This window comes from Artemia sp. Qi Xiang Cuo, chromosome 14 (genome assembly GCF_049724085.1).
Source record: "Artemia sp. Qi Xiang Cuo chromosome 14, ASM4972408v1, whole genome shotgun sequence".
Lineage (NCBI taxonomy): Eukaryota > Metazoa > Arthropoda > Branchiopoda > Anostraca > Artemiidae > Artemia > Artemia sp. Qi Xiang Cuo.
Genome location: NC_142807.1, coordinates 40,462,416 through 40,490,287, shown reverse-complemented (window position 1 = coordinate 40,490,287; position 27,872 = coordinate 40,462,416). Strand labels below are relative to the sequence as shown.

Below are 27,872 nucleotides of genomic sequence, written 5' to 3'. Positions count from 1 at the left end.
TATAATTGCGGATCAGCTATTATGAAGGAAGGGAAGTGGGTCATTGCGTAGGAGGAGGGGGCAGATGCCTAAAAGAGCTCATTTGAACGCCCTAATTATTTAACTCTCCATAAGCCTTCAAGTATATAAAGAAACGGATATTGAGTATGGGGTGGAAATTAATCTCTACGGAGTGATACTCCCTTATCATAGGGAGTATTGTAAAGAACGATGTTGGCACAAGGTATTATTTTTTTTTTGGGTTTTAGACTAGGGCACTTCGTATCGAAGGGATTGTCGTAGAAACTTCAAAAGGGGCTAATGTGATTGGAAGTTTGAATGGCTTGTGTCCTTTTTAATAGCCGAAATTGATTGGAAGGCAACTAACACCCCTTCTACACTCATCATTTCCCCAAACACATCCAATCAAAGTTTTGAGATAGCCATTTTGTTCAGTGTAGTTGAAAATTCTGGAAATTTATGTCTTTGATGAGGACACTCCCCCCACAATCCTTAGGGCAAGGGTTGTAAGTTATGTCCTGGGTGCATGTAAGGTTTTTATAAAAGGCGCTGTCGTAAAAATTTCAAAAAAGACTCATTCGATTGGAAATTCAAAGGGATAGTGCCCTTCTTAATAGTCAAAAGGGATTGGAGGGCAACCACAGTTCATATATAATCCAGTATGATCATTCTCTATCTCACCCATTATAAAAACCCGGACCGGGGTGCGAGTGACCCGGAGAACGTTTTTGCAGATATAAACATAGGCGAAGTCAGATTAGCGGGAATGCAGGTTAGTCTGTTTCCGTCTGTTTCCATCAAAGTGAATTGAAACAATCGGAAACAGACTAACCCGCATTCCCGCTAATGCAGAAATAAGTGGGAGGAGCTTTTTGTTCGCAATGAGAATGAAGACCAGAAATGATCTGCGATAAGCTTACTGGTGAATTCTGTCTACTGTGAGGGCAACTAATCCACCTCTCACGCCCACCTTTTCCCCAAACACATTCAATCAAATTTTGAGATAGCCATTTTATTCAAAGTAGTTTTAAATTCTGTAAAATAGGTCTTTGAGGATGACAACCCCCTCAAAGCCCTCGGAACAAGGGTTGTAAGTTAAGCCCTGGGGGCATATTAGGTTTTTTATAGAAAGCGTTGTCGTATAAACTTCAAAAAGGGTTCATTCGATTCGAAACTGACAGAGCTAGTACCTTTTTTAATAGTCGAAAGTGATTGAAGGGCAACTAACATACCTCTTACGCCCACCATTTCCCCGAACACATCCAATCAAAATTCTGAGATAGCCATTTTGTTCAACTTAGATGAAAGGTCCGGAAATTATGTCCTGGGGGCATATAAGGTTTTTTATAGAAAGCGTTGTCGTAGAAACTTCAAAAAAGGGCTCATGAAATTGGGAATTGAGAGGACTAGTGCCCTTATTAATAGTCAAAAGCGATTAGACGGCGAATGTCCCCCCACCCCCTTCACGCTATCATTTCCCCAAACACTTCCAATCAACATTTTGATTTAGCCATTTTGTTGAACACAGTTGAAGGGTCTGGAAATTATGTCTTTGAGTCGGACAACTCCCCTCCCCACAGCCCTCAGGGCTATGGTTGTAAGTTACACCCTGGGGACATATAAGGTTTTTATTTAGAAAGCGTTGTCGTAAAAACTTCACAAGGGGCTCATTCGATTGGAAATTGAGGGCTATTGCCCTTTTTAATAGTCGGAAGTAATCGGAGGGAGAATCACCCCCCCCCCCCCCAACCACCACGCCCATCATTTCCCCAAACATTTACGATCAACATTTTGATTATGACATTTTTGTTCAACGTAGTTGAAAGGTCTGGAAATTTTGTCTTTGAGGATGAAAACCCTCCCCCAATAGCCTTCAGGTCAAGGGTCGTAAGTTATGCCCTTGGGACATATAACGTTTTTATGGAAAGTTCTTTCGTAGATGCTTCAAAAAGGGTTCATTCAATTGGAAATTGAGAGGAGTGGTACCTTTCTTATTAGTCGACAGTGATAAGAGAGCAAATGCACCCCCCCCCCCCACGTCCATTATTTCCCCAAACACTTACAATCAAAATTGATTGTAAGTAAAACAAAAACGTTTCAAAAAACATTTTTGAAAAAAACGTTTTTGAAAGGTCTGAAAATTATGTTTTTGAGGATAATAACTCCCCGCTCCCCCCGCAGTCCTCAGGACAAGGGTTGCAAGTTATGCCCTGGGGGTATATAAGGTTTTTATAGAAAGCATGGTCATGTAAACTTTGGAGGGGGCTCATTCGATTGGTAGTCAGACGTTCTAGTGCTCTTTTTGAGAGTCAAAGTGATCGGAGGGCAGCGCCCCTCCCCCTCTTCACACGCAAACATACGTCGTATTGTCCCGAAACGTATCTAATAGAAATTTTGGGATAGCCATCCTATTTAACAATGCTTTTGGAGTTGGAACAAATCCCAGAGATTAGGGGTTAGGGTTGTAAGTTATGCCCAGGGGATACGAGTATTTAAGGTTTTTATGGAAGGGATGGTTGTTCAACTTCAGAAGAGGCTCAGTCTTTTTCAATGTCAGTATAAAACGAACAGAAATTAATTGAAAAACACTTTCCACAAAATAAGTTTTTCAAAAAAAGTAAAGAACTCTTTTAAACCAAAAATTAACAAAAATAGAATCAAATAATCCATTAGGTATGTAGCTGTCACAAATCACTATAATTAAATAAATAACAACCAAAACAAACAGAAATTAAAATAAATAACAGAGTCAAACTCAAAACGAGCAGAAATTAATACGAGTAGGGTTCTCAAACCCTATGCTATCTAAAAGCCAGAATATAATTTGTACTTCACTGAAAAAAATCTATTAAATGTTTTCATTTTCATAACTTTAAGTTATCAAAAATTAATTAAGATTTTAAGGAATAAATATCAGCATATGTATATTAAACTGACAATGCACATTCTTTTCACTAAATTCATTTGAATTTTTTCAGTTAAGTTCAGTTGGAAAAACTTGTTTTTTTTTATTTAATTTCTGATGTTTTTAGAAAATTCCCCTCCTCCCCACGGATATTATATCTAGACAGTTCAATCGTTACTCATAACATCTCCATGCGTAAAATTGAGTCAGCAAAGAAAAAGTTAGTCATAAGAAGAATTTTGTATAGGAATTCTGGCAAATTCCCCCAGTGTAAAATTTCCCCTGAAAAATTCACCCCCTTGATACTTTCTTCCCCATGGAAAATTCTTCCCGTAGCATAAAATTCATCCCGCCCCCACCCGAAAAAATGTATGCATGCTTCCCAATAACAAATACTATACGTAGACAATAGGCAAATTTTATAATTGAAAGACCTTTCCCCATGGACTGTGGTGGGTCATGTTATCCCCAAAGGTATAGTTACTGGGTTTTTCAACTATACTGAACAAAATAAATATATCAAAATTTTGATCAGAGGATTTTTTGGAAAAAAGGGGGGTGGGAGTGGGGCAGTTGCCCTGCAATCTGTTTGGTCTCTTAAAAAGACACTAGAACTTTTAACTTTTCCGTTCTAATAAGCCCTCTTTCGATGTTCTAGGACCACTGGGTCGATACGATCACCTCTGGGGAAAAAAACAAATAAATAAACACGCATCCAAAATCTTTCTTCTGGCAAAAAAATACAAAATTATAAATTTTCCCAGATAGGTGTTTAAAACGTCTACAGTAGGGTGTTCTGATGCGCTGAATCTGATGGTGTGATTTTCATTAAAATTGTATGATTTTTAGGAGTATTTCCCTCTTTTTTTTGAAAATTAGGCAAATTTTCTTAGGCTCGTAGCCTTTGACGGATTAAACGAAACTTATATATTTGAAATCAGCATAATAAGCCGATTCTTTTGATATGTCAATTGGTATCAAAATTCCTTTTTTCAGAGTTTCGTTACTATTGAGCCGGATAGCTTCTTATTTACAGTTCGTTACGACGAACTGTCTGATTCTTTAGGAACAACTGCTGAAACACAAGGCCCGTCGAATTGGCTTAGAAAATTTTAAAGCACACAAATTTTGCATGAAGAGCAAGGAATTGAGGAGGGGACATCCACCCTTATACGAAATATTTCGTTTAAGTTTTTATGTTGCTCCATATTTTCAGTTGAAAAAATGTGTTTCTTTTTATTTTAATAACAATAGTAGGGGTGTGTACTTGAATTAGACGTTGTGTCAAAATATATATTTTTATTTTTGCTTATGAAGAGGAAGGGGGTTCAAAATAACCAGAAAACGAAATTTAATGCATAATATTATCAGTATAGGTTATCTGTGAGAGACTATGGATTAATCATTTACAGCTTAAAAAAAATACCAATCTTATCTGAATTGTCTTCTGCCAATCTATCGAAGAAAGGTTCATGTTTTTTTCGTGGAACCGAACTAAAAGTGTCTTTTTCTTTTGCAAAAACTAAGTATTTCGACCTCTTTTGAGAGTTGAGACGTAAGTTTGATTATTTATAATTATACGTATGGTGTCATAAGAAATGCTTATATGATGTAATAAAAAAGTACATGACGTCATTTTTAAAAACCAAAATTAAGGCTCTTAACGATTTTTCTCAGGTTTATGATTTATCTAGATCTTTTTTTTATGCGAGAATATCCCAACATACCAATTTTCTAGAAAAAAATATGGAGCCGTTTTCGAGAAACAGAATAAATACATACATAAATACACACAAAATTATTACTCTCGTATAAAGATAGTGTACCGGGAGAACGGCGGCTTTGCCGCCGGGCCCCGGCATTCGGCACGCGGCAGGCTTCTATGTATAGATTCTCACTGTCGCTTGTCTTCTAAACGTAGAAAATTTGAGCCTTTTCGTGATGTCGTGACGTCCAAAATGGACCTTAAATTAGAAGTGGTGCCTTTGTATAATTGCTTCTTTTTTTTATTAGACCTTTAACGTTTGCCTCGGCTTGTCTTTTGTCACTATGAAAGACATATCGCCGAACCTTTGTTTCTTTCAATTGTTCAGGTGTTGGGACAAAAATTTTTTTTTCTTACAACGATTTATCTAGTCCAGGTTTTTGATTTTACAAGGTATTGAAGGCATTGACGACCACCTTTGTTTCTTTTAATTGTTCAGTCGGTGGGACAAAACTTCTTCTTTTGTCTCGGATTGTCTCTTGTCATTATGAAAGACATCACCGAACCTTTGTTTGTTTTAATTGTTCAGGTGGTGGGACAAAAACTTCAATTTTGATACGTTTTGATTCTCGCTGTCCAGGTTGATTTTCATTGACTCGCTGCTCTTCATTTTCATTTTGTACTCCCTCGCTTGTTTGTTGTCGTATGTCTGCTAACTGCGTGTGTCTTTGCTCTTCATTTTCATTTTAACAAGCTCTAATTGTCGTTTTCGCATATATTCTAACAGCCTGTGTCTTTGCTCTTCATTTTTGACACATTAGTTCAGGTGTTGGATCCAAAGAATCATCATTTATAGTAGGCCTAACTGCAACTGCAAATTTTCGTTTTTTTGGGCCTTTCAACAGATATTATATTATATAAATAACTGTTGCGTTGGAAACTCAACAATCTTATTTTTGCTATGCATGGCACCATATAAGAAAATACTTATATGATGTAATAACATAGTAAGTGACCTCATTTGCAAAAACCAAAATTAAGGCTCTTAACGATTTTTCTCAGACTTCTGACCTATCTAGACCGTTTTTTTTTATGCGAGAATATCCAGATAGCAATTTTCCCGAGAAATATAGAGCCGTTTTCGAGAAACAGAATAAATACATACATACATAAATACGTAGACAATTATTACTCACATATAAAGATAGTATATATATATATATATATATATATATATATATATATATATTCTAATAAGTGAATTCAAGTTATGTTAAGACTTAAACCGATCGTAGTAATGTCACCGAAGACACCAATCTCAAAATATAACTCCTCAGGTGACAGTTTCTTACTTGTTTTTACTCTGAAATAGTAGTCGAAATATTTGTACAGAATAATCGTCGGTAAATATTTTCTTTAAAGGGTTGTATTTGTCATAGCTAAAAAAAAAAAAAAAAAAAAAACTGAATAGTGGTTTTAATAAGACAAAATTTACTAAAATTGTTTCTTGGTAGGTGCTGTAAATTCTTTTTGTGTAAATAATTTTTATGCCCTTGTGCAATACCAATGTTTTGATCTTCAGTGATCCCCCTGGAAGGCTCAGTAATTATTCAAATAAAATGGCTCGAAATAGCTTTTATTTATAATTTAATGTTTTTCTAGTGATGTCCCTGCAGAAGCAGGCATCTTGAGTCTGTAGGCGTTTGTTTGAGAATTTGTCTTTGGGGGTGGGATTATAAAGCAGCCAAAGATAATAGTTTTTTTTTCTCCTAGAAAATAATTTTTTCTTATATCTGTTTAGCATTAACTCGAGTCTGGATAATTGGATTTCGTATAAAGTTGCATTTTTGGTGCATTAGCCTAATTTCAAACTAGTTTTCTTTGAGTCACCTGATTAAAAAAACAAAAAAACATTAAAATAATTTTTGCTTTAAAGATAATTTCCTTTGATTGTGTGACTGTGTCTCTTTATCAGCGTTATTTTCTTGTCTAAGGATTGTAAGTCAAACGGGAGACGAAGTAAAAACTTGAGACATCAAGAAAAAACACTTTGGGAAAGCTCGTCAATTCAAAAAAGGAATTTGGCCTAAAAACCAGTCTAGTCTTCGAATTTTCTTAAATGAGTTATCGACTTTTTGTGATACGAAGAGTTGTGCTTCAGCTACTAATACTTGAGTTGGTTCAAGAGACCTTATCTGTAATGTTTTTTTCTTTTTTAACAAAGACAGGCTTGAAAGTGCATCAGTCTCTTATGTTCAACATTTAAGCCGGCTGTTTTAATTCAAAAGGTGTTATCAAAAGTAATCAAATTAAACTAGTAATTATAAACTTACAATGCATGTTATTATGGTAGAGTGAAAGGATTGAACAGAGACATCTAGGGTTTTTACTTCATGAAAGGCCTTTACTCAAAAAGAATGTTTTTGTGGGCCTTAAAGGCAATCTAAAACTATTTGCCTGTCAAAGTTTGATTTTCCTGTCGTTTCTGCAATTGAGAAAAGGAGAAAATACTTCATTTTCTTAAGATACTGGAAAACAGGCCGGAGGAAACAACCCAGAGTATTCTATGGAGGGGTTGAAAGTATAAATTTCAGTATGGCAAACGGAATCTACATAAAGACTTCTGTATTGACGCTGTCGAAGTGACTTGTATGAAAGGGAGGTGCAGGATACGCTGACTGTCTCAAATCAAAAGAAATATATACAATTTTCGTCATCTTAAATAAGATACACTATGCATGCAACTTGTATGGTCGATTTCTGACATAAAACCACCTGTAATTCCCTTTCATATATCCTGGTTCGAAAAGTCTGTGCTTTGCAGACTCGTCTACGAGGTGAGGGACTTTGGGCCAAGCCACCTCCAGAAATATCAAGAGTTTTGCAATTTTCCATGTAGTGCCCTATGTTTCTCGTGTAATTTGCTAATTTTGACGATATTCTCCTGACCCCTGAAATTTTTATTCGCTTAGTAATTTTCATCAGTAAATGTTTCATAAATTTCGCGAAATAAAACGTTGAATGCAAAAATAAATACATTCACTTCGGCTCTCTGAGTTTAGATAACTGTAGGAAAAAATATGCCTTTTGTGATAAAGTCTGGGTGTTCTATACATTGTAAATATCATTCAGAGCTGTTTATTGTCATTGGTGGTTTTTGGCGATTGAGTGGCGATTTTTATGTAGTTGCTGATTGAATTACCAAGTCATCTTTGAGTATATGTTTGCTTTTACTCAAATTATGTAAAAAGCAAACTAGAATTTTCATAAATATGCCATGTTTGTGTGAGTGACGTTGCCAGTAACGCCCTGCTGTTTAAATTAGCGTGCCGCTCTTAAAAAACCCCAAGATCAATTTTAATGACGATTTTGCTTCCGTAGAATTTACTTTTGCTTGTGCAAGGATGGTTGTTATTGTTGTTAAAACTTACTATCAGTACCCAATATTTTGCACGAATGAAATAGTATGAAGCCCATTTGTTCTGCTGCAGAGACCACGGTTGTAGGAAACTAAAAACTGTCCTAAAGGGGGCTGACAAAATATCCATCCAACTTTCTGGCTTTATAATGAGATTTCTGCTTTATCTTTGGATAAAGTAATATATATTTATTTATTTATCGACACTGAAAAAATATCTATCCAACTTTCTGGCTTTTAAAATGAAATTTCTGCTTTATTTTTGGATAAAGTATATGTATATATTTATTTATCGATCGGGTAACGTTTAATTTTTCCTTGAAAATGAAAGCGTATAAAATTCTATATTACCTTTAATAAGAATTCTTATTTTTAGTTAAGAGTTGTAATTTTGGCCAGGGTGCTATCCAGGTGGCAACCCTGATAGAAATTGTGGTTTTTCGTGCTGTTTTTGCTTGGTTTTACATTCGAAATATGTGAATGCTTTTTTAATGTTGTGGAACCGAAGGTTGTTAATTTTTTGCCCCTAGTTATATAGGTTCGCTTTCAAGTCTGTCTGGCCTTCTTTTTTTCTCGCATTTAAAGTCTGTCTGCTTTTAAAGGCATTAAAATTTGAACAATTTTCCAGATGCTGGTGGTTCCTCGGTTTACTGTCAGAACAATTGCTATGAAAAAGAAACAGATATAATTAGAGAGGTTTTTTGTTGGGATTGTTCCTACGTTTTCATAGTATTTAATAAAACTACATTATGAATAAAAAAATTTCCGTGTAAAGTAAAGAGTGAATTTAAAACTGAAAAAGAACAGAAATAGATAGATCTGAAGTCTGGGCTGTCAAACCTAAAACGAGCAAAAACTATTATGAATAGAGAATTGAAACCAAACGCGGACCCAAACACGGGGTATTGGAATTAGGTAATCATCTCTTTGAATAGTAGAAATAGAGGTATACCTCTGCTTCACAGTTGGCAAAAACACAAACTCGTCTCGTGTAAACCCCGTTCCATGTAACCCGTTTTCCGAATTTGATATATCAGTTTTGGTATCGGTTCTTTTGTATCGATTAGTGTCGTCTTTGAAGTCACTAGTCTTCTCTTTTCTATTTCTTATATTTGAAACAAACATTTAATTCCCATATCCCATGCAGTTCCGCAACTTTAAAATGCAGGTTCTTAAAACTTGTTTTGATTATATAAAGCCGTGCTATTTACTGTACCTCTTAGCCCATAATCATCATAATATGTTTTTTAATTTACTTATTTCTCTTTTAGATACATTTCAAGCGCTTATTCAATATCCAGATGTAGTAATGGCACAAGCAGCTAAAATGGTAAATCTTCCGCCTTTTCTCTCTTTATAAGTTTACTGGTTAACTCCTTAAATTATGTTGTCTAGAATAAATGCTATATAAAAACCTATTAAGCTTCATTTGGAATTCATGCAGCGAAACAAGGTAATACTTTTTCATCTCGTCGTTTCTCTAGTGAGTCGTTTCACTACTAAAAAATTTATAGTTTAATGTCATGGAGAAGTTTTTCTTACTTTCTGTTTTTGTTCGAACTATGTGGCTATTTTATTGAGAGTAATAATTGTTGTTCTTTCTTTTTTGAAAGTAAAAGTTGGTCCTATTCTACAAAATGGCACTGTCCACATTCGGGCAGTCATAAAATTTATTTTGCCTGGCTTGTATGAGAAGGGCGAATCCCCTGTTGAAATTCATCCCAGAACTACATCCCTTGAAATGTCATGTAAAAAAAAAACTAGTGTGTGCCTAAGTGCATATAGTTTGACCTAAAAACAAATTAAAAGCATCAATTTTTTTTCTTTCCTCCCTCTCTCTTTCTCTCCCCTCTCTGTTCCTCCCTCCCTCTCTCTCTCTCTCTCTCTCTCTCTCTCTCTCTCTTTGTAAGTGTAGTGTTTTCAAATTGTTATCCTTGTAGTTAGTTCAATAAATTCTTTCCTTGTTGCTTTTACCTTCTAAATGAAGGGGGAATATTTAATGACCTTTTAATCTTCATGAGTGTGGTATTTGTGATTTATTGCCTGAAATGACCTAAATCAGATAAAAAAAAGGAAGAATATCATTTATTTTCATTTTGACCGCCCTTTTTGAACTAAGTGTCATGCAACGTGGAATTTGCCTTGGATAATATTCTGGAAAATTTCATTATTCCTGCACAGTTTCTTTTTTCACTTGCTATAATTTATTTCAATTTGTTACACAAAAATTACGGTTTTAATATAAGTGGTTCCAGTAAAAGCTGATGTACTGCTGCTAGTCTTGCCAATTATCTTACGAAATTCGACTTATTGTCTAAAATGATTGACAACACTTTTAAGGAATTCAAAGATCGCTCTCTGAGGCCTACTTTGGCTGGTCGTCATATGAAGATTTCTTATAGAAATTCCCACCTACAGATTTTTAAGCAAAGCGAATAAGCCCGAGCGATACTATAAAGATTTTTTCTCTTATTGCCCCACCTCCGACAAGGGTCATGCTGGAAATCTCCTGAGAAGAAGGGTAAAATATGGTATGATGTTATTCCTCTCTTTTAAGTGCTAAACCGTAGAAAATAGGAAACTCAACCAATATCTCAAAAAATGGTCTGTAACTTCAGATGGCAGCACTTTCACGGCCGTTAGAAAATGTTCCTTCTTGGATCGCAAATTTTTTCCTATGCTAAGGAAAGATTTTGGCGACGGGGTCAAGGGACGTTGCACATTTTTAGCATTTTTTTTATCTTAGTCTAAATTCAAGTTGACATGATGCCTGCTGGAACGGAGCTATCCACTCAAAAGCAGAAATATGGCTCGGAGAAACGAAAGCTTGGCGGAACAGCTTCAGAAAATCCTCACTGATATTGACTATAAAATTCCATATCAGCTCATAAATTACTGGCTCTGATTCCAGGGATAAATGAAAATCACCATTTTTGGCCCCATGCAAGGATTATACACAGCTTTAAAAAATAAAGTAATATATCCATCACTCCGGCCCGAGTTCCACAGTTCCGCAAAATTTGCAGAAATTAGACCCTTACCACTATCACACAATAAACTGAAATCGGTGGTATAGAAAAAAAGACAAGATAGGTATTGTTTTACTCCTGCGACACTATAAGTTGGTTTCCAAACTCATAAGAAAAACGTTTTTTCGTGCGTAACAAGTGTTAGAGCGGGGTTTACAGAATAATGACCTCTCGTTAAGTCAGAAAATTGGGATGCCGCGTAATGAGACGCTCAGGAATAGAGTTAAGGTCTAGTTCAGTACTCGAATAAAATAATGAGAAAGGTAACTAAAATGAAAGAAGCTCAAGACGGAAGTAAATTACACAGGCCATGGAGTTCAGTAAATTATATAGGACGGCGATGAAAAAATAAAAACCTAGCGAAAGCTGAACTTTTTGTATTTTTAAGGTAGTTTAAAAAATAACTGTCAGTTTTTATATCACATGTTTTCTTGAAAAAGTTCATTTCGCTTCGATTCTTATAAGCTTAACTATATAAGTGTTGTGTATCAAGTTGTAAGTATATAGGTTTAAATATTTTCTTTTTCTCGGGAGTTGATTTAATCTCTTCTCCCTCCCTGACAGTCATTCTGCCGTGGTGGAACATGCAAAACACCCCTCTATGACACCTCCCTTTTGGTTTCTTGTCTCTCCGCATCATAGTCTTTTTCTGCTGATACCATCTCGCAAATCGTTATATCAGATCTCTATATTGGTTCGCTAACCTTGCACCGACACTCTTTAAGCGAGTGTAAGTGTCAGCAGGTATACTCCTTCAATATTGTTGTTAACTCAACAAAAAAGGTGGTAGAATAATGACGCGAAGCACGTCGGTTTTGCAAATCCAATTTTTCTATAAATGAATGATGAATTAAGTAAATAAAATAATATGATTAATAAAAGAAGATGAAATACTGACATGATATCCCTGAAATTTGTGTACGAAAACCTTCATTTCTGTTGGTAAAATGGTCCATGATTTGGAATTCCTTTAATGAGGAGGGAGCCGAAAAATCGTTCTGAGGTTCTTGCTTTTATTCCTGCAAGGGCTTTTGGTATAACCACAAAAGTTAAAAGCCAATCTCTTATCCTGATAACATTACTGTTGTCATATAATCGGTCTTCATGGCCAGGTGTAACTGTGGTCCATGCCTCCTACAGTGTCACCAGTCATCTCTTCAGAGCATTCAAATTTGAGCAGTATTGAGGTCTAAGACTCCTATACCGAATATAAGCCTTCGGGAGGTGTTCTAATGACTATTGAACTGGAAAGCCGTAGTAAGATTCAACATTTGAACCCAGGCACCCTGAATTTCATTAGGAAGTTGATCCAAAAAAGATGTAGTTGTTTCTCCTCTGGAATACAATTAGGCATAATAAGGCAGTTTTTAAAGGTATTCCAAAATGTGGCAATTGTTTCAAATACCAATGGGAACAATTTCGAGGTTTATCCGAGTCCAAGTTGAAAGAGGTAATCTTTATTGGTCCAGTTATGCACAAGTTAATAAAGTATACAAAATTTGAGACTAGCCTGACAAAACGAAGTTATATCTTAGGCTGTCCTTAAAGATGTTGCCCGTAAATAGTTTAAGCAGGACAGATGGCATTCATTTGCTTTTGTTATTATTTATTTTTTATTTGCAGAACCTGGATGGACAGAATATCTACAATGGCTGTTGTACACTGCGGATAGAATATTCAAAACTGGGTACTCTTAACGTCAAATTCAACAACGATAAATCTCGTGATTATACTAACCCCTCTCTACCATCTGGTGAACCTGGTTTAGATGTATCTTTCTCTTTGGGTAAGTTTATTGAATTTTGTGGTGTTAATTTAATTGTAGTTTAATTTAACATTTTTCACAACCTAATTTATTTTCCAGTACACTTACCTTATTTGGTCATTTCAGCATTACCATCTAGTAAAAGAACTGTCAAGATTTTTCCATTTGTTATTTACGCAAATGGATTTGTCGTGATTGTTAATAACTGTTGTTGAATATTTAAAACTAATTAGATTAACTAATATTAATGTTCTGTTATTTACTAATTAATGTTCCGAGCTCTGTTGATTGATGGGAGAAAAAAAATCCTTACTCTCTAGTAATAAGAATGTGTCTATCTCAATCGGCACGTTTCTGTTTTGGCCGAAACAGAAGCGACAGAAAAATAACAATTAAAAAACGAAATTGAAATGGTGAAAAAAAAAATCGGAAACTCGTTTTTGGTTTTCCATGTTATTTTTTAACAAAAAGAAGTTTTGCTTTCGCGTAAAGTATCCAGCAATGATAAATGCACTCTCACTGGATACTAAAGTTGTAGACACTGAGAGATGCATTCATGCGATTTCACTTAACTACGGGTAAGCGTAAAAGTGTTATACAATATTCTTACGGAACTATTACCTGGATAGCTAATAGTTTCTGGCGGCCATTGAGTGTCTTAGCCATAATGCTAGTATTTGGAGTATGACGAAACATCTGTAATCCCTTGATCATCAGCACCTATTTGCTTGCTGAGACATAATTATGCCCACAATGGGTGCCCATAGGGGAGGGGGGGGGGGCAGAGGGTGAGCTCCCCCCCCCCCCCCCTTTGGCTGAATGATGCTGTCTTATATTTTATATTTTGTTTTGAGAATTCTATTATACAGCATTGGAAGTGCCGATTAGACCAGCTAAGTCCATCCCTAAACTTACAGCTTATGGGCGCCAATGATGTCCACTAGCTATCACAGTTGCCTGTTTGAACGGGCAAAGAACCTGAATGACAGCTTCCGCGACGGACTACTCATTGCTGTGAAGTACGGGCTCTCTGGTTTTAGTGTCATGAAGTCGCATACTTTTCGGGTAGAATACATTTCTATTCTGGCAAGACTGTCGTTCCATCGAACATTCATGTCCTTTGTAATGGATGGACTAAGATTATATCTTGCAGATAGCTTCAACAAGATCGTGGGATTTAGAAGATATTTTCAAAATTCTAAGCAGCTTTCTTTTTTCTTTTTTTTTCTTTTTTGTCTCTTTCTTTTTTTTTAACCAGTGCTACTCCCATCGTCAATTTCTCACTATCGCTGTCAAGGTCTGGATCGTTTAGTTTCAAGCTACTATCATTATTATTACAGCAGTCAATGTACCCAGCTTCTTTGGAGGGCTATCTACTTGCCAAAACTAGCCAAACGGTAGAAATCTAATTAGACTGCTTTAGTTGCTTCAACGGTGAAGCTGCTTTAATTATGGATTAAATAACGAATAATGATGGAACTGTGGCAAATCTTCTAGGGAAAACGTAAAGACATCATTATTTGCTAGATGGCAAATCCAATAAAAGTCCCAAGTTTGTGCAACGAGGCTATTTGCGTCCAATAAAAATGGCTAGACTGCGTTACGAGGCTATTCGCAATTAAATACTGGTAAATGAAGTAAAGTGGTAGGAAAAAATTGAAAAAGAAACGGTACCGACCTCTGCAATGTGCTTGAACGACTACTCAAAATTACAGAACTTGGCCCAATACTGTATATATTTATCAGATTTGAGTTGTTTAGACCTAGCTTATAACTGGACCTAACCGAACATTTTCATTCTTAGTCTAAAGTTATAATTCTCTCCTCTCTTTTTCATATATATATATATATAGCTTCTATATATATATATATATATATATAGCTTTTTCTCATCCGAGTTTTACATCGAATTTGTAATGGGGATGTTTGGAGTCTACAGAAATAAGCGGTAGATCTGCCGTCCGAAATGACGCGCATTCTCTGTAATAAACTAGTTCGCATTAATCGCAGTTTTATGTCCCAGGGCTGCATGGAAAATTTGAGCAAATTTTGGTTTTCGAACAAGGGTAAATAAAAGAGAGAAGAAGTGAGTAATATCGCCTATTTCGCCTATCAAAACAATTGGACAGATAAATGTAGATGAGGTTGTCTATCCCAGCTGTCTTTTTAATTGATTTTACAGCCGAGTTGCTGTGAAGTTGGGCTCTAAATAAAATTCGTTTTGCAATATATTGTATTCCAGAAGTCTCAACGAGTAAAAGTGCTACCATCTACATCGGATACATAGTAGTATATTTTTCTTCTGTAAGACACTAATAACTTACTTAATTGATTGATAATTGCATTTATAAATGGTTTCAAGACATTAAAATTACAAATTTATATTAAAATTGTATTATTATGTTAAATATATGAAAATACTGATCTATTAATTATTGTTGCTCAAGCCAGGGGACTATAAGTTTCCTGCATAGGTTTTTGGCCATGATGATTCCAATAGTGTACTTTTTTGGGTTCGACGCCATTTTTTAGGCTATTTTTCAAACGCCAATAAATTTCTCTTCGAAGTAATATTCTACAATTAAGACTAATCGAGATAATAATTAACATTCCTGAATCAGGTATAAATGACAATTTTCTTCACCAGCCAGTTTTTTTAACATGTTTTTTAGTTTTTGGTTGCTATGGCCGTGGTTCGTCCTTTACTAGGTTGCAGCTATCACTGCAACCATGATAAACTAATTTATTAGTTGTCAGCAAATTTATTTTATGTCGATCAACCTTGCGATTGGCCAAATCAGTGTCTTGAGAAATGGTTGTAAAACTTGGTTTTGATGACAAATAAAATTCTTGCTGTGTCTTGAGGACCTGACCACATGTAGATCCTTGTGCATATGCCTGGTCATTCGTTTATTTTCCGAAAAACAAAGATTCTTTTCAGGAAAAAAGTAAATCTTGTTGTTTACACAACTAATAGTTTATATCTTGATCTGCTCATTATTTTTAACCGTATAATTAAAGAATAACTATTTTGAAAGTTGTAAATAAAGAGATCTATTTCTTTTGTTCTAAGGAGTCTCGCACGTTTTCATTGCTTATCTTTTTTCTGTCGTTATGTAAATTCGTTATTGTCTTTTGCGGCCGTCTTAAGTTGACAATTTTAAAGCCAATATATAACAAATAACAACAGGAATTTTCCAACAAAAGTGACTTATCATCACTTGAATGTAAAATTGAATTGAACCAGTATGCAAAATCAATTACAGATTCAATTCGCAAGAATGGGCAGACGGAGACAGGAAACAAATGAGTGTCTCTTTTTGTCATAATTTATGTCGATTTTTTAACAGATGCTTAGTTTTGTTTTACATTTGGTTTCTTAACAGTGTCGTCAATAAGGGGGGGGGGTCTTTCCCTACCTCTCCTTCCTAGATTTTGAAAACATCTTTGATGGGTTTTTTCATTGAAAATTGACTCTTTTTGTCATTTTCATAAAAAAAAAATTGAAAAAAAAACAACAGAACTGCATTGATTTGAACATACTCCCCCCCCCCTAATTTCTGTGAATGTCTTTTTGACTTACTTGACTTGAACTAAGGCTCCTACCGAGGGTTATATATATGTATATGCATACATATATATATATATATATATATATATATATATATATATATATATATATATATATATATATAAATATATATATATATATAAATATAATATATATATATATATAAATATATATATATATATATATATATATATATATATATATATATATATATATATATATATATATTGTGTAATTTTTCAAAATTTCTTTCAATCAGAAGTACGCTGGGGCAGATTCCTTGAGAGAGGGTATAGGATCTTTTCTTGTGAAGGCTGCAGTTTACACGCACAAAATATGTTTTAATGCAACAATTTTGTCCTGTTTCTTTGTAACACTCCAGTCGTTTCTTATATTCTTCCGTGAAGATATCAAATATACAGAATTCTTTTGCTGGCTTTCTTTTCATTTAGCGTTTTTTTTTTTTTTTTTTTTTTTTTTTTTTTTTTTTTTTTTTTTCATCTACGGATTTTGCCAATTAATAAAACTAATAATTGTTTAAGTAAGCTAGTTACGGTCGCTGAAATCTGTTGGTATTAGAAAAAGCGACGTCACTGAGTTCCATTACATTTTTGCCCATTTGTCCATCTAAACGTGTTTTATGTATGTGTGTGTGGTTTCTGTGCCATATTTAAAGTTCGTTCCCGTTTGTTTTTCTTTGTTCTTTTGAATGTGTCAATATCTAAACTACAGGCTTTGCGATCCGTTTAGGACATGACTTGCGTTGATTACAGTTGATATTTTCACAGACGCCTGTTTAGTTCTTCTTCTTTTTTTTTTAATAAGTACATTACGCGCCAGTTGCCAAGAAATTCCTTCGCATACCTGGACAGGAAAATTGGAGGGATCCCCACTAAGATTGACCTGAACACTTTAGGGAATTTGAAAACTTGGCCCATAGAACGCTTTTTCAGTATATCAAACCTCCTTAGAAAGTTCATCTGATCTAATCTCTCCTTAAATTCAAGGGCTTGTGCCAATAGTTCTTTATGGGTGACTTTATACAAAAGAAACACGCACATCTGTGATGTACATCCGTGTGTATATATGGACTTATTCAAAATCGTTTTGCTGCATGTTTATGATCAGGTATTACTTACTTTTGTTGGGGAGGGGGGGTCTGTTGGCTTAATTGTGGTGGCAGGTTTTTCTTGTTCTTCTTTCATCTGCTACGATCCAAAACTAATTATAATAATTGCGGTTTTTATTAAGAGAGAATTTTTTCATTAACTTATTTCCATTGGGGTCAAAAGTAAAAGCGTGATAGAAGGAGAAAGTTCCTCAGGTAGAAAATTTACTTCGTTTTTGAGACCATTTCAAAAATTTAATAGACAACGAATCCTGAATATCTGTCTGGAAGCTTGTCTTAGCCCACAATTACTCTGCGTCAGGCAGTGCTAGCATATAGGCTCACGTTTCAGTAAGTTTCAAAGCCTATTTTAAAGGTTGTGCTCATGTTAAGATATTCAAAGTGATGCGGATCTTTCAAAAACTCCTGCTTTATGTAGACACACATTGAGCCTTTTTTCAAATCAGAATTATCCCAGAAAGTAAAATGAGGATAATCGTTTGATTGAAAATTTGTCAGTCTTGTTTCGTGGGTCATCCTTTAAAAGCATACAATGCATATAATCAGATATGAATATACCCGCTAGAGTATATTTCTGCAACTCATTATTGGACCTCGTAACGTTTGCACAAGAAATATAAAAATTCGTTAAACTCTAAGAGTACTATCTTCGGAATCTTGGTGCGATGTGAATTTCTTATTTCTACTTTGGCAAGGTAGTCTCGAAGTCTTTTTCAAAAAGATGTCTGTAAAATCTTTGCATCTGTCTCTCTGAAACGAAACCAGAGTTGTTGAGATTTTCGTGAAATCGTTTACTTTAACAGCTCGAATATTATCTCAAGCACATAGAGAGCAAGTAACTGACGTGCATTCTTGGCAAGCAACTTTTTTTTTTAAGCTAAGCTACGAGTGCTTGCTCATTTAATGACCTGGGGGTAAGAAGGACCCAAAGCCACGATACGCCAAGCAATGGGAGCTTTGCTTACTTTTACAATCGACTTGTATTTTCAGGGGCTCCTGGTGTATTAGCCTCACCTTTTGCCACCATGAGAGGACTTGCTTCTCCCTTAACTTCGCCTTTCGGAACTGTAGGAGGTGCGTATTAATCTTGAACTCAGCTATTTCACCGTAATCTCTTAATCTTTTTCCTTGACATCTGTCCTCAAATTTGTTCTTGTCAGAACGACATTGCTCAAGTTGAAAAATATTTCCTTAGAAACTTTCTCCTCTATCGTGTTTTCCATTTCATGTTCTTTCTTTACTATCTTCTTCGCTTTTATTGTTAGCTTAATTTTTGAACACTGTTCACATGGGCGTAGCTAGAAATTTATCTATGTAATTTATCGTCAGTTTTTTTGTTCTTTTTTTTTTTTTTTTTTTTCTTTTTTTTTTTCAGGGGTGGAGAGGTGTCAACCTTTAAAAAAAATCCTTTAAAGTAAATTCTCCGGTTTGTCCATGTTGCATAAAGTTATTTCCCCTGATCTTTCCCAGCTACACCCATGGTTCTGTATTAATCCTCTTTTATCCAGGATAATTAGTTATATTTAGGTTGTTATAACCTATTCCCCAACCCTCAATGTTAGACACTACTATGGTAATATTCTTGGTTCTTTATAAACCCAACCCAGTAAAATTTAGCCCACCCAAAAAGCAGCCTATGTAAAGTCCGATTTTGACAATTCGTCAAGGGATAACATGTCGTGGAACTCCTTACTATGTTCACAACTCATCACAACAAATAGATGAAAAAAGTGACATAAAAGAGTGTCGATTTTTAAGCTGGTAACGCTTTGAAGAGGCATTTTTGAAGGCTTTAGATGGTGATACTGACGCTAATGTTAGTGGCTTTGAAGTGTTGGAACGACAAACCAAACCAGTGATGATGATTTTGGCGGCGGAGATAATTGCCCCCAATATTGCAATCATTGCCAATATCAAAATCACCGGTGTTATTGTCATTGTTATGTTGTTGTTGTTGTAGCCATCGTCACCATATTTTACTGTCTTCTACGTCGTTGGCATCGTAGAACATCACTATCGTCATCTGAACTTCTCAAAAATGTCATTGCAAAGCTTTGCCCACTAATGGTTCTGGTGCTATGTTTTGTCAATCGATCACGGTGATTTGCCACTATGATGAATTTTCTCAGTAAATTTTGCTTGGTTTTATGTTGAGGGTGTTTTGTTTTTTAAAAGTTAATTTTTATTTTGGTACAACTTAGTGTTGGGCGAGGTTTACCACCCAACTGCAATCGTACTTTCATTCATCGTTGCAGCTCCGTCGCTAAGTATCTGAAGTAGGAACAGTCCTCCTTACAACTCCTGATCTCAAATGAAATTGTCTACTCATTATAACCGTAAGGGTTATACGTCAGGCACATACGGCAAGGGAGTAATCAGAGGTTATTTACTGAGTCTTGCTGACCCGTAACAAACATATACATATATTAAAGAAAAAGACATATTTTTTTTTGTATTTAAACAATGACAAAGGTCTTTCTTTTTGTTTCTGTAAAACTTTCTGAAGCAACAAGTCTACTTTCTTACATCACTTGGGCTTTAGTGCAGATCAAGCCATAAAAATGGTAACAAACGATAGAATTTATTTCATAAAGATGAGAGGGACTAAGTTTGAAGAATAAGCGTAAGTAAATAATTGGTGACTTTCATGAAAAATACTGAAGTTATGGAGACAATCGCAAATATGTTTTTTTTTTTTTTTTGGGGGGGGGGGGGTGAAGTTTCCCCTCATCCTCTTTCTGTCTAAGGGCTTGTTTCATAGTTAAAACACTTGATTGGCTCTTAGTCATTCCCTAAATCCTGCTTGATTGGCACTTAGTCATTACACAAAAACGCCGCTCATTTTTTGTGTCAGATCACTTGTGCATTAATATCAAAATGGGTAAATGTACTTCGTCAAATTGAGTTCTCGGCGCCAAAAACGCTGCTCTGTGAATATGCTGTTTTGAAAAGAATGCTTCCGTGAGTATGGGCTCCGTGCCAAATTTCCCAGTTGACCTGAGTCTGGTAGTGTCTAGCACAACAGCATGCGTTCTTTTTCAATTTTTGGAGACTGGGGTTCCTTCCCCTCTCCTCCCAAAGCAAGATTTAGGACTTAGCCTCAAGGATAAATGATAATCACCGGTCGTTTAGAGAAGATTTGTGTAATTCAATTCACATGATAGATTTCCCAAGGGGAACGAAAAGAAGCGATATATTATTAACTTGGTACCTTTACGGTCGAGTTACTGTCACCTAGATTGTTCCTAACTTTTCCCGTTAGCTTTTGGTTTCGCAATATCCTTTTGTAACAATTTTTGTTTCAAGTTACTTTACAACTTGTTACTTCTTCTCCATTATTAATTCATTTGGAAGTTCTAATCTCATGCCCCCTGAAAAAAGGAAAGAAAAAACATTTCCCTGTTTTTATTCCATAAGAGAAGAAACCCTTTGCAAGTGACAACTTGAGAGAAAACCTAATCGATGTGAATTATTTGTTAGACGACTTTTATGTGGTTTGCGGAGCTGTAGACAGAGGCCAATATCGTTCTACCTTGATTTGATTTATCTTTCTTTCTTTCACCCAACTCATGATCTGCTTCAGTAATCGGATTTCCTAAATGCCCCAGCAAGGCCGTATCCAGGTGGAAGGGCTCAGGGTTCAATCCCCCCTAATTGTTTTTCCAGATCGTTTAACAGAAATGCTTATAAATAAATTTTAATGCATTTTTAAAAGTTTTTGTACACCTATCCTCCCCCCGAACAAAAATCCTACACCCTTTTGCACCAGGACACAAAAGCAGTGAGGGCAAATAGATCTAGCTTTTCCTCTGCCAACCTTATGGTATTTATAATTATCCCTATATTTCCATACAGTACATAATGTCTTCTGCTGTTTTCGTGGACTTACCAACCTAATAGAATGTAAGAAATTATTAAAATTAGCTTTTCAAAATGAGTGGTTTAGGGGGGGGGGTCACTTTCTTAACATAACAATTATTTAGGGCGGGGCAGAAGTTCTATATCTTGCAGTGGAAAATTTTGTTGGGGTAAAAAGGCGAAGAAAAAAAGAGAAGAAAATACGAACAAGATAAAGGAGTCATAAAACAACCCAGTCATACCAAAGAAAAAAAAATAGTGTGCAGGAAAAGTATTATTTATGTTTTTAAGTAGTAAGAGTGAGACCCTCGAGCCGACTCGGGTAGGGTATTGCAAAACATTTGACAAGCAAACAAAGGATAAAATCTTATCTTGCCGAGGAGTAAGAGGAATTCTAATTTTATTTAAATTTTGAACATCATATGAAAACTAGTCAAAGACAAAATGTGAATTTGACGCTTGGCCCCATAGCCAGGAAAAGGCTATAGGTAGCCTAAAACCAGATTTGGTATATAGTATAGAGCAATCTATTAATTTGTTAATATAACACGTCAACAATTATTCAAAATACTTATCAATTTTTCATCCAATTATAATGGGACCCTAAGAGCTGTCGAGAAATGCTTGGGAGGATTTCTCTTGTAGTCTTTTTTTGTATTTTGACCCGTTTGAGAATATATTCCGAACAAAAGAATAAATACGGAAGTGAATATTCTCTGTTCTATCGAAGCTAGGTGATATAAATAATAGTTGGCAGATTATAGCTTAACAGTGAAAGCTAAGTCTAATATATGACTTTTGTCCTTCTATCATAGGTTTTGACAAAATAATGAGCCACAGATATGATAAAGGACCAATATCAGCCGTAAAATTGTCAATTTCTTTTCTAATGCGTACTTCTTAAAAAATGAGCTCCGAACTGTTTTTTTTTATTATTATTATTAAATTATTTCGTGACAGGGAAACATGATTAATGCAATAATAATTGCATTCTTCCGTCGGGTGGAGACTTTTTTCTTGCTAGAAATACTTTTCTATGGTGACATTTCTAATAGAAAATTAATATCGTGTAATCATATATATATATATATTATTTGAACTAAAAGAATGTCTGTACTTTTTGCCTCTCGGATAAGACTTACAGTAGCAAATTGTTTTTAACATCGCATAATAATTGCATAAATTTAAGAAGAAGGGGGAGACTGCGAAGATTTTTATGTGTAGATTTCTTGTGAAATAAGATTTTTGTGCCATTATTCTTAGGAGGGTTGGGGGTAACTCCAAAATCAACCCTTTCCTTCTTTGTCGGCAAGATTCCATTTTTTTATTTTTAAATATTAGCTTATTTCCTCGTGGGCCAAATGCAGGCGTCAGAAAGTTTTTCAGACAAAGCTCCGAGATTTTAGACAAATCAGAGGATCATCCATGGGGGCTAGGTAGTTTGAAGTAAAGCATATCTTTGCAATTAAATTAAATTTAAAAAAAAAAGGATTTTTATTTTCAACTGAAAATAAAGTGAAATATTAAGACTTAAAATGAATGGAAATTGTTCCGTATATGAGTGTGGTTGCCTTTCTCAACCACTCGCTCGTTACGTTAAAGTCTTTTAACGTTTTAAATAAGCTTATTATTTGAATTCAGGGGCCCTTGTTTTTCAGCAGTCGTTCTTAGAAAATTGGATCAAAAGTCAAACTTTACGTTAAAGAGCGGCGGATATAGGAGGGGACAGCCCCTCTTATTTGCGAAATGATTTCTGTTTGTTTTAAGCTTTAACATTACTCCTTGTTTATAGTTGAGAAGACTTGTTTTTTCCGTTGCTTTTTTAGTTTCTGATCGCTTTTTAGATCATGCTATTATGTGGGGTACTGGTCCCATAAAACTTCAATTTCTTGCTGATAAATTATCTTAATTTGTCTTAATTTGCCTTTTGGCTTCTCAATTTTACATATGGGAAGAATTTTTCAGGGGGTTACGCCGGACCCCCTCTGTTATGGAGGACAAAGGATAAACAGTTATTTTTACATGTAAGGTAAAATAAAAATACTTCTTGATTCTCTTCAACTACTGTATAATTTTCAATGGATGTCACAGGATTGGTCATAGTCACTTTTTAGGACGTCTCACGTTTTGTCACTTTTTCACTGAATTTGTCACTAAAGTCACTTTTTGTTGTTCATGTTTTGAGCTTTTTTTTCAGCAATTTAGTGAACTAACAGAAGGTTAGACATTAAAGTTGATAAAAAAGGTAAGTTTCCTGTTGACAAATAATCCTCCCATAGCTGCTCATTCACTGAAGCATCCACCCAAACGGGCTGCTTGGAAGATGGACATTTTGGCCCAGATTCTTAAGTTGTGTTTCCAGTGTTTCTTCTCTTTTTGTGTTTGGATGTTGCCTGCAGAGGGTACAAATTAAGACTGATAAGTTTAGGGGGCGGCAAAACGTAGGAAGCAATAAGCGTCTTTCATTGGCTTTATGAGTTTATATTTGTTTGCATAAATAGACGAGTTGATGAAAAGGCTTTCTAAATCCATTCAACGCCTGTTCTTTTTTCAGGTCACTTTGAGTGATGGGTAAAACGAAATTTTCGGAAAACTGGTTTGGTAGGGAAGACGGGACTGGACGCAGAGTGCAAGAATGGTGTGTCAAGAGTAGTGATGGTGATAGTTCATTTTACTGCAAAATATGTAAAGACACTCAGCTGCCAAAAAGCGTTTCGAGCTCTTCTTCAAAATGCCACCAAAAAGGAACACAAGATTAACGCGTCTACTCTGCTAAACCCACGTCAACTCAGACAAGCTGGATCAACATCAACCGAAAACAAGTCACAAGCTATAAATGATGTACCAGAAAAGAAGCTTGAGATGTTCTCCGAGAAAAATGCGGCTTCAAAGGCAGAATATGGGTCTTGAAGACCGTAGCCAGTGGTTCTTTTGCTGGATCTTTGTGTGGATGGTGTTGCTGATGTCTTTCGAACTATATTCCCGGGTGCTGTCCCGGAAGGCTTCTCGTTAAATGCCAAAAAAAAATGACGTATTTGTTGACAGAGGCAATTTATCCTTATATTAGGGAAATTTTCGTTAAAGACAACCAAATGTATGACTTTGTACTGGGAGTTGACGAGACCACAAACAGGAGCAAAAACTAGTTATTACTCGACATCTTAGAACATATTATTTAAGACATGCTACTAGTGAGGATCTCAGCAAGAAGCTCCTCCAGTGTATAGAAGTTGAAGGACTTCCACTTGAGAGACTGTTAATGCTCTCGGGCGATGGTTCAGCTATCAATAAGAAAGCTTGGTCGATTGTTGACTTGAAAAAGAAAAAGCGGTATTCAAAAGGTCTTTTAAATATCGGTACCTGCAACATCCATGCAGTGAATAATGCGTTCCAAAGAGGACTACAGGAACTCAGGGAGGAATGTTCGGATATGATAATTGCTGTTTACCATTTCTTCAGTGGATGGTCTGCTCGTTGTAACGATTTTAGCCAGTATCATCAGCTAAAAGTTAAGGCTCCGCGACATAAGTTCTTAAAGCACGTCCCCAGGAGGTGGCTTACCATAGGAGAAGCTGCAAACCGCTTGATCGAGCAATGGCCTGCTCTGATTGAATATTTTCTGAAATTCGTGCTAAAGAAAAAGAGCTTAAAGCACTTTATTTCAAATCAAAAGTATCTGAAAATTGACAGTTGGCTAAGAAAGCCAACAATGAAAGCAGAAATCGATTTTGTTGTGAGTTCTGCAAATACCTTCCCTGTATTCACTGGTGTTTCAGCGACAAGAGACGTTGTTTCATGTTTTGAATTTTGAGTTGCTTCGTTTTTGCACAGTTCTTCTTGGACTGATTGTACGTGCCTATGTCAACCATCACCTCGCCGTGGGGTTTGAAAGCTTAGGCAGTGCTGCAGAAGTATATCTAGAGCACCTTTGTGTAATGAGCGGATCCCGGCAGCTCTTGCTTTTTCAAAAGCGACTCAGAAATATAGGAAACCTTTTTTTTCTGGGAGTTAGGAAGCACGTCAAAGCTGCTGTACAGTATTTGTTGGCAAAATGCCCTCTGAACAACGAGTTTTTCCGAAGCCTTAGCTGCTTCAGCCTTCCCAAGCCAGATTCCCAGCCAATGGATTACAGTGAAGATCTCTATGTCGCAAGAGAACTTCCGTTTGAGACGAACACAGAGAAAGTCCAGGGAGAATGGTAACTATTACAGTCGGATTCTGTGTCGCCCCCCACGAACAGTACACGAATTGATAGCTATTGGCAAAATATACTAGAACTGAAGACACCAGGTGGTGATATGAAATATCAGGCCTTGGGTCGAGTTGTTAGAGCAGCTCTTTCGCTCTGCCATGGAAGCGCAGACGTGGAACGAGGATTTTCTCGTTTAGCTCAGTTGATGGCTAGCATGCAAGGCCGTACAGAGGAGTGGACCCTATACGCTAAACCTTTGTTGCTGATTCTCTGCGCAACTGAGTACAAACCCGAGCTTGCGCCGATCACAAAGAAGCTGCTGTGTTTTGCCAGATTAGCTAGAGCTAGCTATGAACTTTACCGTGTTGGACCAAAACAAGATGAATTGGAAAAAGAAAAGCTTGAAGCTGAAAAGAAAAATGCTGAATTGACAGACCAGGACTTGGTCCTTAGAAGCAGAAAATAGCGGAGCAAGAGTCTAGACATTTTACTAAGAAAAGAGATGGCTAAACAGAAGAAAGAAATCGATGATACTCTTCGGAAAGATGCAGGAGAACGTATGGAGAAAGCAGCCGAAGAGAAGGACTTTTTGAACATTGTTCGGGCTCAAACCATGCTGGGCGCAGCGCTAAAAGCTCGTTCCGAAGAAAGGGAAAGTGCAAATGATGCTGAATCTGTGGAAATACTTGTTTTGAAGAGGAAATCAGAACAGATCGATCGCATTTTAAAAAAGCCTAAGAAGTTTGACACTAATTATGCTAATTGTAATTCTACCTGTGATTGTTACACTTACTCATGGACGCCAATCGTACGGTTTATTCCTGTTCGTAAACATTCAAAAGTTCTACTTTCCTAAGGTTGTTTGTTCCTTGTACCTTAATCGAAGTTGTAACTTCATTAAAGTCCTACCATAAGACTACCAGCCTTATTTTCTGTAACCTCAAGGGCTTTTAGAGGGCGATGATGATCATAATTCAGTAACTGGGACTTGTGTAGTTCGTCTGCCTGTGCTCTGAGTGCCTCTTGGTTGTTATCTTTGGTCACTTTTTTAGTTTGAAATAACTAAAGTCACTCTTTTCGGGAGCTTCATTGCGGCCGACCCCTGATATCAGGTTTTCAGATGGAATGAAAGCATGGCTTTTCATACTATATACTCATTTTGACTATAGGTTTAACTATTTGTATATTGTTAAATTTGAATAAACCTACATATGCACATATAAGGTTAATGAATATACTTTTCCTTACCTTTTTTTTGTGCATCTTAGTAGTTTACAACAATGTCAGGTTTTAGACAGAATGGAAGCTTGGCTTTTCATAGATATGTAAATTTTGACAATAGGTTTGGCTACTTTTGTATTATTAATATTTGAATAAACAGGCCCTGCTAATATGGCATTTGCTTTTTTTTTGGGGGGGGGGGCTTCTCATTAACAGCTATAAGTCCAAATAAAGTCAATTAAAAAAAGAAATTGCAGATAAACGAGGGCCGTATTTGGCTCATTAGCCTCCTTATAATTTTATTATAACATTTTTTTTTTTCATTATGACAGTTCATGTTTTTGAATAATTTTAAAAACGCACCGAGTAATAATCGAACGCTAATTGCCCGCATAACCGGCGAACATTTTAAAACTGAACTTATCAATATTTCGTTTAAAATTATAGGAAATTGCTGTATCTGTATTATGGGAGCAATTGAATTTTTCCCGGATGACGAAAGTTAGAAAACTGTGTTTATATACGTTCTATGTAAATATCACAGTATAAAGATAATAGCAGTAAGTTTACCGCAGATAATTTCTGGCTCTGCATTCTCGTTGCGAACAAACAGCCCATCCCACTTCTTCTTGCATTAGCGCGGACAAACAGCTTCTCTTATTTGATCTGCCATCAGCGGTCCAATTACCCTGGAACACGTACTTTGGCAGAAACTTTCTCAAAATGCCTTTGAAACCAACCTGAGACTTCGAAACCTACTTTTAATTTCTAAAAACATCGAATGATAACATTGCACCACTAATTACCGATTTTCATATATGTATTGGAATAAATTAATTTAAAATTAGTTTCTTCAAAATTTAGTGTTCCAACGTTGAAGCCAAGTTTCGCGTTCAAGAGAAATCTGACTTGTCTACCCGTGAAAAGATCTAATGTCGCTTTTGTTTCTACGTTCTCTGGAGCACTCGTACCACGGTCCGGTTTTTTATAATGGGTGAGATAGAGAAAGATCATACTGCCTATAATTTATATACTGTGGTAAATATGTAGGTCTATGCTTGGTCCTCAATCACAGAGAA

At 35.8% G+C, this 27,872-nt stretch overlaps 1 protein-coding gene across 5 annotated transcripts in view; it reads left to right on the top strand.

Moving 5' to 3' along the window:
- The window catches only part of heph (polypyrimidine tract-binding protein 1 heph), a 261,216-nt gene that overhangs the window by 202,443 nt on the left and 30,901 nt on the right, over nucleotides 1-27,872 (top strand). For 4 of the 5 annotated variants that reach the window (XM_089100420.1, XM_089100425.1, XM_089100421.1 and 1 more), the window contains 3 exons: nucleotides 9,300-9,358; nucleotides 12,681-12,843; nucleotides 18,513-18,596. In XM_089100420.1, the coding sequence (XP_088956546.1) occupies nucleotides 9,300-9,358; nucleotides 12,681-12,843; nucleotides 18,513-18,596 (306 nt within the window). The remainder of the gene's footprint in view (nucleotides 1-9,299; nucleotides 9,359-12,680; nucleotides 12,844-18,512; nucleotides 18,597-27,872) is intronic. The other variant, XM_089100422.1, reaches the window with a different exon arrangement.